At 48.4% G+C, this 12,636-nt stretch overlaps 1 protein-coding gene across 1 annotated transcript; it reads right to left on the bottom strand.

Moving 5' to 3' along the window:
- Positions 1–865: 865 nt before the first annotated feature.
- On the bottom strand, positions 866–6,854 carry LOC117090115 (melanoma-associated antigen C1-like). The gene is given in 7 exon segments (XM_033222042.1): positions 866–1,752; positions 2,055–3,080; positions 3,083–3,328; positions 3,331–3,957; positions 4,293–4,399; positions 4,553–4,650; positions 6,747–6,854. Coding segments are annotated over 5 exon segments (2,790 nt in total). The 5' UTR covers positions 4,297–4,399; positions 4,553–4,650; positions 6,747–6,854.
- Positions 6,855–12,636: the final 5,782 nt, after the last annotated feature.

The following is a 12,636-nucleotide window of genomic DNA, read 5'->3' as shown; positions in this document are numbered from 1 at the left end:
CTCTCACCTTCTGAGTCTGGGCCCTGCCACCACCCGGCTTCATAACAATCAGCTCCCACAGAAGCACCTGCATTTTCCCAACGCCCAAAACTGCCTTAACTCAGGGCCTTTTTACTCAAAGCCTCCATCTGGAGTCTCACCTCCCCACTCCTTTTGAAAATTATTCTTTAGATTGTAGAAAAAACCTTACCACATTCCTGAAATGGCTTGTGTAGCTACACTCTACCGTTTTAGGGGTAGGGATAAGTCTTGTTTTTAATAGTAACTTCACTACTAACAGTAATTTCTATGAGCAAATGCTGATATAATGGTCATCAAATAAATGAGCACTGACACTTTATTTGTTACATTTTACTTTCTGCTACTTTCTTACATAAGTCAAGCAAACCAGGTATGTATCTTTAGTTTCAAGAACAACAAACTGAAGGGCCTGAGGAAATGCACATATTTACAATCCTTTACTTTGCTCCATTATTTAACTGCAGAGTTCCTTCAGTTTCAAGAAAATTCCTACAGCAATACCACATTCACCTGTGACACATCACAAAATGAGGCAGAAGGTTTTCACAATGTGGTGTGTTTGTGTTTTTGTTTTTACAAAATATCAAACTGTTACTCTTAAACCAGATAAACAGCAATACACGTGTGACTAATATTCGTAAACTAAGATCCTGAAGCTATTTAAACCTGTCATTAATAGGAAAAGCATCTGAAAAATACCAAAAGGAAAACAGGTAAATCCCTCAACTGCCCATATGGAACCGAAGTGCAAACAGCACTGTGTTCTCCCCAGCCTCACCCGGGCCCTCCACCACGAAGAAACTCGACTGCCCTCTTCAAACTCAGAGGGAAGAATCTACCGACTTCACTGAGAAGAGAAGCTGGGGGACACGACACTGGGGCTTGCACTGTCTGTGGCAGGGGAGTCATCTGTGGTGTCAATCATGGCCTGGGCTCTCTCTTCCACATCTTTCAAAGCATCCTTGTACGACGGGGGAAAGGAAATAGGGACGGTATTGTTGAGCATGGCCAAAAACTCTACTACTTTCCTCTTACTGATTTCTGAATGAGCTCTTGGGCCCCACAGGAATTCGTAACGTGGAGGAGCAGTGTTGGGCACCTCCCGGTACTCTAGGTAACGCTCCTGCACCCAAACTTTAGTGAGGAGCTCCCTGGGCTCCCCAAAGATAAAGTGCTCCCTCCCAGCACGCACCCCTATTCCACTCAGCACATCCCAGATGACCTCCTCAGAGGCACAGGTGCCCTTCATGAAGATGATACTCAGAATAAGAATCAGGAGGCAGTTCGGGGGCATGCCCTGCTCATCACTCAGACTCCCCTCACAGCTGAGCTCTAATGTGTTTACAAAGATGTAGGAGCCGTCAGGGTCCACTTCTCTCAGGGAAATGCCAAAAAGAATCTCTATGAACTCACGGGCTTTCCTGAAGATCATAGGAAAGTAGCCCCTGTACCTGCTGATGACATTCGTCACCATCTCTGCCTTTGTGACAGGCTGCTTCGCTTGATATTTGAGGAGAAGAAACCGCACCAACTCGTCCACCTTTTCATCCAGTGTATAAGTGAACAAGGGCTCGCTCTCTATCAAGGACTCACTGTCTGTCAAGGACTCGCTCTCTAGCAAGGTGTCTGAGGTGCTTGTATCTTCATCTACTGGGCTGCTGGACTCTTCACTGAATGGGCTCAAGGAAGTGGAGGAGGAGGAGGAGCTCACAGCACTCTGGAGAGGAGACTGGGCAGGCCCCTCAGGAGGACTCTGAGGACTCACAGGGGAACTCTGGGGAAGACTCAATGAAGTGGAGGAGGAGGAGCTCACAGAACTCTGGAGAGGAGTCTGCGCGGGCTCGCTCTCTATCAAGGACTCACTGTCTGTCAAGGACTCGCTCTCTAGCAAGGTGTCTGAGGTGCTTGTATCTTCACTACTGGGCTGCTGGACTCTTCACTGGATGGGCTCAAGGAAGTGGAGGAGGAGGAGGAACTCACAGCACTCTGGAGAGGAGACTGGGCAGGCCCCTCAGGAGGACTCTGAGGACTCTCAGGGGAACTCTGGGAAAGACTCAATGAAGTGGAGGAGGAGGAGGAGCTCACAGGACTCTGGAGAGGAGGCTGCGCAGGCCCCTCAGGAGGACTCTCAGGACTCTCAGGAGAACTCTGGGAAAGACTCAATAAAGTGGACGAGAAGGAGCTGACAGGTCTCTGGAGTGGAGACTGGGCAGGCCCCTCAGGCGGACTCTGAGGACTCTCATGGGGACTCTGCAGAAGACTCGCTAAAGTGTAGGAGAAGGAGCTGAGAGGTGTCTGGAGAGGAGACTGAGGAGGCCCCTCAGGGGGTCTCTGAGGTCGCTCAGGGAAATCCTGGGGAAGACTCAGTGAAGTGGAGGAGGAGCAGATAATCACAGGACTCTGGAGAGAAGACTGGGAGTCCTCCCCCTGAGGAGGGCTGTGAGGAAAGCGGAGAGGAGACAAGGAGACCTCCCACTCGAGAGGACTCTGAGGAATGTAGAGAGGAGACAGGGTATCCTCCCCCTCAGGAGGACTCTGAGGACTCTGGACAGGAGAGTGGGAGTCCATCCCCTCAGGAAGGCTCTGAGGACTATAGAGAGGAGACTGGGCAGGCCCCTCAGGAGGGCTCTGAGGACTCTCAGAGAAACTCTGGGGAAGGCTCAATGAAGTGGAGGAGGAGCAGATGCTTACAGGACTCTGGAGAGAAGACTGGAAGTCCTCCCCCTGAGGAGGCCTATAAGGAAAATGGAGAGGAGACAGGGAGTCCTCCCACTCAGGAGGACTCTGAGGAATCTGGAGAGGAGACTGGAAGTCCTCCCCATCAGGAGGACACGTATGAATCTGGAGACGAGACAGAGAGTCCTCCCACTCAGGAGGATTCTGAGGAATCTGGAGAGGAGAAAGGGTATTCTCCCACTCAGGAGGACTCTGGAACGGAGACTGGGAGTCCTCTCCCTCAGGAGGACTCTGAGGACTCTGGAGAGGGGACTGAGAGTTGTCTGCCTCAGCAGGACTCTGAGGAATCTCGAGAGCAGACTGGGAAAAACCCTCAAAAGTACTTGAGAACTCTCAGGGGAACTCTGGAAAACACTCAGTAAAGGGGAGGAGAAGGAGGAGCTCACAGGAATCTGGAGAGGAGACTGGGGAAAACCCTCAAAAGTACTTTGAGAACTCTCAGGGGAACTCTGGAAAACACTCAGTAAAGGGGAGAAGGAGGAGCTCACAGGAATCTGGAGAGGAGACTGGGGAAAACCCTCAAAAGTACTTTGAGAACTCTCAGGGGAACTCTGGAAAACACTCAGTAAGGGGAGGAGAACGAGGAGCTCACAGGAATCTGGAGAGGAGACTGGGGAAAACCCTCAAAAGTACTTTGAGAACTCTCAGGGGAACTCTGGAAAACACACAGTAAAGTGGATGAGAAAGAGGAGCTCACAGGAAACTGGGGAGGAGACTGGGGAAAACCCTCAAAAGGACTTTGAGAACTCTCAGGGGAACTCTGGAAAACACACAGTAAAGTGGAGGAGAAGGAGGAGCTCACAGGAAACTGGGGAGGAGACTGGGGAAAACCCTCAAAAGGACTTTCCGAACTCTCAGGGGAACTCTGGAAAAGACTCAGTAAAGCGGAGGAGAACAAGGAGCTCGCAGGATTCTGGAGAGGAGACTGGACGTCCTCACCCTCAGGAGCGCTCTGAGAAATCTGGAGAGGAGACTGGACGTCCTCACCCTCAGGAGGGCTCTGAGAAATCTGGAGAGGAGACAGGGAGTCCTCGCCCTCAGGAGGACTCTGAGGATTCTGGAGAGGAGACTGGGCGTCTTTCCCCTCAGGAGGACTCTGGAGAAGACCTGGGGAGTCCTCCCACTCAGGATGACTCTGACGACTCTCAGCGGAACTCTGGAGAAGACGCGGCATCCCAGCAGCAGGCATCTCCTTGTCCCCTGGAGAACACAGAATCAGAGAAGAGGATGAGGATGAGAAGGAAGAAGAGGAGGCAGAGGAGGAGGGGAATAAAAAGGGGAAAGAGGAAGAGAAAATGGAGGAGGCTTCCTCCTCTCCCTCCTCTGGAGGATCCTCTGCATCTACCAACTCCAGTATGAAATTTGGCTTCTGGAAGCCTTGCTCAAAGCTGGGGCATGGAAGGTTTGGAGAGAGAGGCACGATGAATATTGTTCAGGAGCAGCAGGTAAACGTGTGAGCATGAATGGGTATGATGGGATCCCACAGGACTGAGGGAGAGAGGGACAGTGCCAGTGGCCTCAGCTGAGAAACTCACCCATGATGGCTCTCACAAAGGCTGGCTTACAGCTCTTCTTCTCTTACGGTGGTGCTCTAGGGCCTCACAGGTCGCCTGTCTTCCTAGGGGATTTGTCTCCTGGGAACCTGTAGGAGGATGAGAAAGCACCTCAGGGCACAGCTGGCAGGCAGAGTCTGAGGCACCAGGAATGACAGTGGGTGGCTACGGGCTGGGTGCTGCCAGGTCTGCCCTGTTTCTGGGGGTAGGGCCCTTGGTACAGAGTCAGGCTGTGCACTCACCTTGACTCCTGGCAGTGCCTGGGCCTCCTCTGCTGTGGTGCTTTTAGGATGTATGTGTCCCTCACACCCAGGTCTTCAACTCCTGATTCCTGGAGCACCTGCAAGAGGAAGTGAGGGAGACCCTCCAGTTATGACCGCAGCTGGGGCTGGCCAGACTCCTAGAGTCCCACAGTTCTGAGGTTCGTGGCCCCCTCAGAATTCAATAAGCATTGTCACATGTCCTCAGACACGGCCAGGCCCCCACCACTCTGCTGGCCTGAGGCAAAACCTCAGGTGAAACTCCACAGCGCTGAGAGCAGTGGGAGGTAATGAGGTGGCAGCCACCTCCCAGCACTCTACCATGGGGGCGGTCTGGGTGGCCTCACGTCTGTTCTGAGGCACACGTTGCGTCCAGAATTGGTGGGTTCTTGGTCTCACTGACTTCAAGAATGAAGCCGCGGACCCTCGTGGTGTTACAGTTCTTAAAGATGGTGTGTCTGGAGTTTGTTCCTTCAGACGTTCAGATGTGTCTGGAGCGTCTTCCTTCTGGTGGGTTGGTGGTCTCGCTGTCAGGAGTGAAGCTGCAGACCTTCTCAGTGAGCATTACAGCTCTTACAGGCGGCGCATCTGTAGTTGTTCCTTCTTCCCGGGGCTTGGTGGTCTGGCTGGCTTCAGGAGTGAAGCTGCAGACCTTCGTGGTGAGTGTTACAGCTCTTAAAGGCGGCGTGGACCCAAAGAGTGCGCAGCAGCGAGATTTATGGTAAAGAACGAAAGACTAAAGCTTCCACAGTGTGGAAGGGGACCCCAGCACTTTGCCACTGCTGACTTGGGCGGCCTGCTTTCCTTCCCTTATCTGACCCCACCCACGTCCTGCTGATTGGTCCATTTTACAGAGAGCTGATAGGTCTATTTTACGGAGAGCTGATTGGTCCATTTTTGACAGAGTGCTGATTGGTACATTTACGATCCTTGAGCTAGACACTGAGTGCTAGACAGAAAAGTTCTCCAAGTCCCCACTAGGTTAGCTAGATACAGAGTACAAATTGGTGTATTTACAAACCCTGAGCTAGACACAGAGTGCTGATTGGTGTATTTACAATCCCTTAGCTAGACATAAAATTTCTAAAGGACATAAAGTCCCCACTAGACTCAGGAGCCCAGCTGGGTTCACCTAATGGATCCTGCACGGGGCCTGCAGGTGGAGCTGCCCGCCAGTCCCGTGCCGCACCTGCAATCCTCAGCCCTTGGGCAGTCAATGGTACCCGGTGCCATGGAGCGGGGGCCATGCCCGTCTGGGAGGCTCGGGTCACGGGGGATCCCACCGTGGAGGGGGGGCTCCAACATGGCAGGCTTCAGGTCCCGAGCCCTGCCCCACGGGGAGGCAGCTGAGGCCCCGCGAGAACTCAAGCTCAGTGCCGGCCTGCCCGCACCCTCTGCAGCTGCTGGCCAGGGTGTTAAGCCCCTCACTGCCCTGGGCCGGAAGCGCCGGCTGGTCCCTCCTTCTGGGGCCCGCGGAGCCGTCCCCGTGCCCGCCAGAACTCCAGCGGGCCGCAAGCGAGCAGCCCCAGTTCCTGCCCACACCTCTCCCTCCACACCTCCCCACAAGCAGAGGCAGGCGGCTCCGGCCTCCACCAGCCCAGAGAAGGGCTCCTACAGTGCCGTGGTGGGCTGAAGGGATCCTCAAGCACTGCCAGAGCGGTTGCAGAGGCCGAGGCTGAGGAGTCACCAAGAGCGAGGGCTGATAGCACGTTGTCACCTCTCAATGTGACCCCTCAGTCCTCACTCTTGTCCCGAGCAGGGCCCGGGAGTCTTCCCTCTGCCAGCTAGAGGCAGCTCCCCATGCTGACTTGCCAGGGGACCCCAGAACAAGGCCTCCCCCTCCCCGTCCCCTACACCCCTCACCCAGCAACGAGAGGGCGGCCGCTCAGCCTGAGCCGACTGGGGCGCTCTAGGAGGGCTGATTTGAGGAGCAGGGTGGGAATCTCCGGGAATCCGTCCTCTGAGGTGGGGGTTCCCCCGTCCTCCTCAATGTCTTCCTATTTATTCCCTAGAGGGCCGGCACCTCCTCCCTTTCTCTGACGTGAGGACCCGCCCCTCAGCCCCCGGCTACCATCTTCCTTTCCGCCAACTCCAAGTCCCACGGCAGGGGTACAGCAAGCCGGGCCGGCTTCTCTCTGTGGTGGGGGATCCCTCAGTTCTCCCTCGGGGCCCTCACCTTGAAGACTGGATAGGTCTAAGGCTCTTCCCTCCGCTGACCTGAGACGAGCCTCGTCACAAAATGCCTCAGGTTCTTCAGCCTCCCAAGATGGACGCCGGAAAGTACATCCGGGAACTCTGCCGAGATAATCAGGATTGACAGCAGGGCTAGCGTGGGGCGGGGCCTCCTCTCAGAGGAGCAACCAACCCCCACTTGTCAGCCTCCTTTCCATCCCTTCCTTCCCACCTCCAGGATGTGCTCCAGCCCTTCCTGCTCACTCCCTAAGCCTTGCCCATCTCTTCCCGCCCAGCTCCCCAGTCCTTGACACTCACACCCCACCTTTTCCCAGGCCTGACAGCAGGGAGTGGCAGGGTGCAGCCTGCGCCTCCCCTCCGTGTTGGGAGGTCACTGTCCTTCCACAGAGTTCTCTTCTTGTTGCGTGGCCAGCCCTGGGGCAACTCCCTCTGTTTAACTGAAGCTGCCCTCCTCAGAGATAATCTCCCCTCTAGCTGACTCCCAAAGTGAAAATCAGAAAGTTGTAAATGTGGGCACCCTGATGGGCTCCTCTAGAGCCGGCAGCAGGCACAGGGACAGGACAGGGGGTACTACCAGTCATGGATGTTCTCGTCCTGCCTTCCTGAGGGGCCGTGCCTGGACTCCTGAAACAGCCTGGGCTCCCTGCCTCTGTGCATCTGAGTCTTTCACCTCCGAATAAGCCCCTCCCATCCCTGAGACCTGCAAGGTGCAAGAGAGGTCGAATCACATCCATCCACAGGGGATATGGCCTCCCAGGCCCCAGGTAGGACTCCGCTGCCCTCCGTCTGAAATGGTGTGGGAAGGACCCTCAGTCTTCCTCAACCTATTATTACTGACACGGCCTCCACTCCCTCCCTCTTCTCTCCAGAGTCTGTTTTTCAGATCAAGGTTCCCACTTCCATAAATCTCCTAGGAGGGACTGGAGCACCCTAGCATCTCTCCCTACTGGCCCTGCCCAAGGCCTCCTAGGAGTGCAAATGAGCTGATTTTGGGGGATCCCCCTGTGTCTATCGTGGGGTAGCTCACCAGTCCGTCCTCTGTATCAGCTTGGGGATGCCTGGAAGGACCCCTCGTGATCTTCTGCTCTCATGATCTGAACTGAAACTCACCAGAGCACAGCCTTGTCCTCTTACTACCCCCTAAGATGTCAGGGGACACCCCTGTGGGTCACCATGCCCCTGGGCCTCCCAGGGATGACAACAGGTGGGGAGCTGGTTTCTGTGGATCCTCCTCTTTGTGGGCAAGAAGTCTCTGCAGTTTTCCCTCAGAGGCCTCATCTGACTACTGGCTGCTCCTGGGTCTTCTATCCTTCCCAAGATGACAGTATGACCCAGGGAAAAAATTAATGTGACTTTACCCTGAAGAAAACTGTAAAACACTACAATTGGTATTGTTTGACAAATGGTGATCAAATTAACATCATCAATGACAAATTGTGTTGGTACTCTGTGCCGTCGGTATGATATGATAAGAATGGCACTTCACTTCTCTGTTCATCTTCCAAGAAAACATAACCTACATCAAAACATTAAAAGATCTTGTAATTCCCAATCAAAGGCTATTTTCCAAAATACCTGAGCATACACCTCGAAAGTGTCACTGTTTTCAAAAGCAAGAGAAGTCTCAGTGAACTGGCACAGCCAAAGGGCATTGAAAGAGACATGGTGAATAAATGTAATGGAGTATCCTCAGGGGATCCTGGGACAGAAAATAGATTTTCGTGACAAGGAGATAAATGTGAATAAAGTATGTTTGTTAATAAACAAAGGATGTTTGCATATCACTATTGGTTCATTAGTTTTAGAGAACCTTACCAAGGTAAGATGTTAATAACAGGAGGAATAGATTATGAGGCATAAAAGAATGTTCTTGACCATTGTCGCAAGTTTTCTTTTAAATCTAAAAGTATTCTAAAATACAGTTTATCAAATATGAAAAAATGTTACCAAACTAGATAAAAGATATGTTTGCAATACCTATAATAGATATGCCTTTTAAATATTTTCAATATTGAAAATAGAAGTTTGAACTTAGGCCTCATCCTAGAGTTTCTGCTACAAGTTTTTCTATTACTCTTTATACTAGAGGTAGTAGCAAATGTTGTAATGCAAAGAGGAATAAATGAAGGGAATGAGGATTGGCCAGTTGGAAAACAAACTTTTGTGATTAATGGATGACACTACTGAGCATGAAAAGAATCCAAAAGAACTAAAGATAATTTACTCAATATATAATAGTATATCAGTTTTCTGGTATAAGGTCAGTATTCAAAAGTATATCCACTTTGTTTTCTGTCAGGGAAAGAGTAGGAAAATAAAAGTAAAGAATATATAATTTTTAAAGTCTCATAGTAAAAGATCAAGTATCTAAGAAAAATACTTAACCAAAAACAATAACTTTACAGACAAAAATATTAAAATGTTGTTGAGACATATTAATGAAGACTCACATCAATATAAAATAAGAAAAATTCATAGGCATGAAGATTCAATATTTTAAATATGTTAGTTCTTCCAGAAAAAAAAGGAAAATATAGTTTAATTGCAATCCCAAATCAAAACAAGCAAATGGCTTTGGACATGTGTGAGTCACCTGATTCAAATATAAAGACATGCATATGGTCAAGCATAGTCAATACACTCTTGAAAAACAGGAATTAGTCTACTCGAAGGTAAGAATTACAAAGAAGCTAATGCAATGAAGAGTTTGAGATTCAGGTGCAGGGGTTGGTCAATAGACCAATGAAACTGAATGGACAGTCCTGAAAAACAAAAGCAGAAAGCTGTGCAAATACGTTCTTAACTGATTAAAAAAAAAATTACAGCTTCAGAGCATGGAACAATCTTGTTGCAGTAGATGTCAGTGGAACAACTGAGTATGCATGTAAAAACCCTAATTTAAGTGGCACCCTTCTTCACACCAAACACAGAACTGTTGCTAGGAGATTCAAAGCCTACTTTAAAAATCCTGTACTACAAAAAAAAAAAAAACTTAAAATATACATGGACATATATAGAATAATAAATAAGTCTTTGTTTAGATTATTTTTTATGGAGTCAGCAGTAAAAATATATTAGAGCATCAGTAAGGATAGAGGTGAAAGGATTGAAAGAGGCTGGGAACATTGATCATGTCAGTAACAGAAGGGAGCAAGATAGTATGAGTCAAACGGGAAGGGAGGCAATGGCAGCTCCTTCCATTCCCTTGTCTCAACCAATAGAAGGTCTGGCTACTTTCAAGAGCCTTTTGCTTTCTCAGAGTAGGACGTAGAACTCAACAATGGCTGGAGGAAAGCTACCTGGAACAATGATGGATGTATTCCCCTTCCTATTAGACCAGTCCTTCTGCTGACCTCTGGAACTCTGGGGATCCGAGAAATATAATGTGACCAGATCTATTCCAGAAAGTCATGAACAGGGGATGTCATGTTGATGACAGAAACCTGACCGGGTTCACAAACAGTTTATCGACTTAGAGTCAGTGCCAGCTTGCCCAAATGTGATTGGAGTAGAGGCCTAAGACCCTCTCCATAAGGATTGGAGGTTCACATGAAAGGAATTCCAGCTGCTCTTACTCCTGACAGGACCCTTAGAAGGATTCAGAAGCCCTGAGATTCCAAAAGAGGTTGACGTGTGGCTTTACCAGAGAATTCAGAGAGGGTTGGGGTTTGGTCCACCCACTATGACCAACATCAACTCAGCTGTTCATGAGCTGACTTCCTTCTTCAGCTCTGGCTCAATGTCCCAGGCGCAGTGGGCCTCTGCTCATAGCCAGGATTGGTGGATCAAACTTCAGCACTCAAGGTGGAAACCCACAGACAAGGAAGCTATTCTTCCAGAGTTGGAGGGACCTGGTGGGTAAATTGCAGCTCTGGCTCCATGTCCTTGGGAATTATCCTCATGGAGCTTTTCTTCTGAGGTCCCAAGAGGGAGCATTTCTTATGGAAGATGAACAGAAAATGGTAGCCTATCCTTTTATCTCCTGGTATTGGGAGGAATTCTTCTGTCCAGAAGAGAGAGGGACTAATGTTCTTGGGATTGAATCAGTGGGGAGTGTCAGGGGTCTTTTAAAGGAGTGAACACAACCCTTCTCCAAACATACCCCAAATGACTTATCTTCGGTTCCTTTTCCTCACTTTAGTTTCAGCCTTCAGGGAACATGCTGCCTGTGCCAGTGAAGGTTTACCATAGTTGCCATGAATGTAGATTGGTTGATCACGGGGTTGGGGGAGGGGAGGGCATTCCCATAGTTTAAGAAAGAAGTAACATTTACCTGTGTATCAGAGAGGTTATAAAACATACATGAATTCTAATAATAAACTGTAAGAACCAAATCATGGCTCAATTTCATTTTTGTTAATAAGAAAGGTAGCAAGGCTTTGTGTGTGTGTGTGTGCTGGATGCCTCTATTTGTTTATCTTAACCCCCATCTAATGCAACAGCATCTTCTGTTCCCTCAACTACTAAAGTTCATTCCAAATCCATCTACTTAAGTCAATCTCCGTTACTACCGCTTTGGGTGAAACTAACATCATCTCTCCCCTAGGCAATGGCAACAGTTTCCTTATTGTTGCATCCTTTCTTTTTTTTTCTTTATCCTTGTAAAATCCATTGTCTTTTCAGCAGCCCATTATTTTTTTAAAATTCTGAACCATAGTTAATTTTCTAAGATTACACACATCAGATTTAGCTATTATGTAAAGTTATATGCATTGTAACAAATGCATAGAGTCCTGTATGTACCACCGAAGTATCATACTGTCCAGTTCCATCAGCCTAAAATTTCCCTGTAAAGTCAATCTCTACACTTCTTCCAAGCCGGTAGAAACTATGTTCTCTTTTTATTGATAGTTCCTAGAGTTGTAACTTTTCCAGAATGTCATATGAATAGGTTCATGCAATATTCACTTCTAAAAGAGTGGGTGTATCATTTTTCATTTTAACCAGCAAGGAATGAGATTCCCTGTTGGTCGATATCCTCTATTACATTTGGTATTTTAAGATTTTTGTATTTGAGTCATTCTAGTAAGTGTGCAGTGAAATATTTTCTGGTTTTCCTTTGCTTTTCCCTAATGGCAAATGAAGTTGATCATCTTTTCATATGCCTCTTAGCAATTGGTATATTCTCTTTTGTGAGGTGTCTGTTCAAATCATTGGCATCTTTTTAAAACTAATAGATGTTTTTAGGGTATTGCTGATCAGAGAATTCAGAGAGCAAACTTAATAAGAAATACAGAGTTCCAGCACACCTCCACTCCCCCACCCCCTATGTGCGCCGCTGCACACACACAGCAACTCCCATTATATACGTTTTGTAATAATGTTGCACATTTGCACACACAGACAAAGCAACTCCTATTATTTACATTTTGTAATAGTTTTTCACATTTGCTCAGAAAGATTGACCTGTATTGCTATATCATTAATTAAAGTCCACAGTTTACATCAAGACTCAGTTTTAGTGTAGCACATGCTGTCAGTTTTGGTTAATGTATAATGGTAAGTATTCACCCTTACAGTAAGATACAGAATTGTTTCCTCATCCCAAATCTCCTGTGGCTTCACCTATTCATCTCTCCCCCTCCAACCTACCCCCTCTGAGGCCCCAGAAACCATTAAACTTTTCATTGTATCCACAGTTACCTGTTCCAGAATATGGTTGGAATCATCAATTATGCACCATTTTTATATTTTCTTTTTTCACTTAGCAAGATGCTTTCAGGATTCCTCTATGTCTATACCACTCCACTAACAAGGATGGAAAGTTCCTGATGCTCCACATACATGTCAATATTTGTTGTTTCAGTCCAATGGATTTCAGCCATTCTCATGAGTATCTAGTGCTATCCCCTGATTGTTCTAATTTACAATTT

The sequence above is a fragment of the Trachypithecus francoisi genome, unplaced genomic scaffold (assembly GCF_009764315.1).
Source record: "Trachypithecus francoisi isolate TF-2019V2 unplaced genomic scaffold, Tfra_2.0 Contig00955, whole genome shotgun sequence".
Classification (NCBI taxonomy): Eukaryota; Metazoa; Chordata; class Mammalia; order Primates; family Cercopithecidae; genus Trachypithecus; species Trachypithecus francoisi.
Note: the sequence above shows the minus strand (reverse complement) of the source record. Positions and strands in the feature narration are given on the sequence as shown.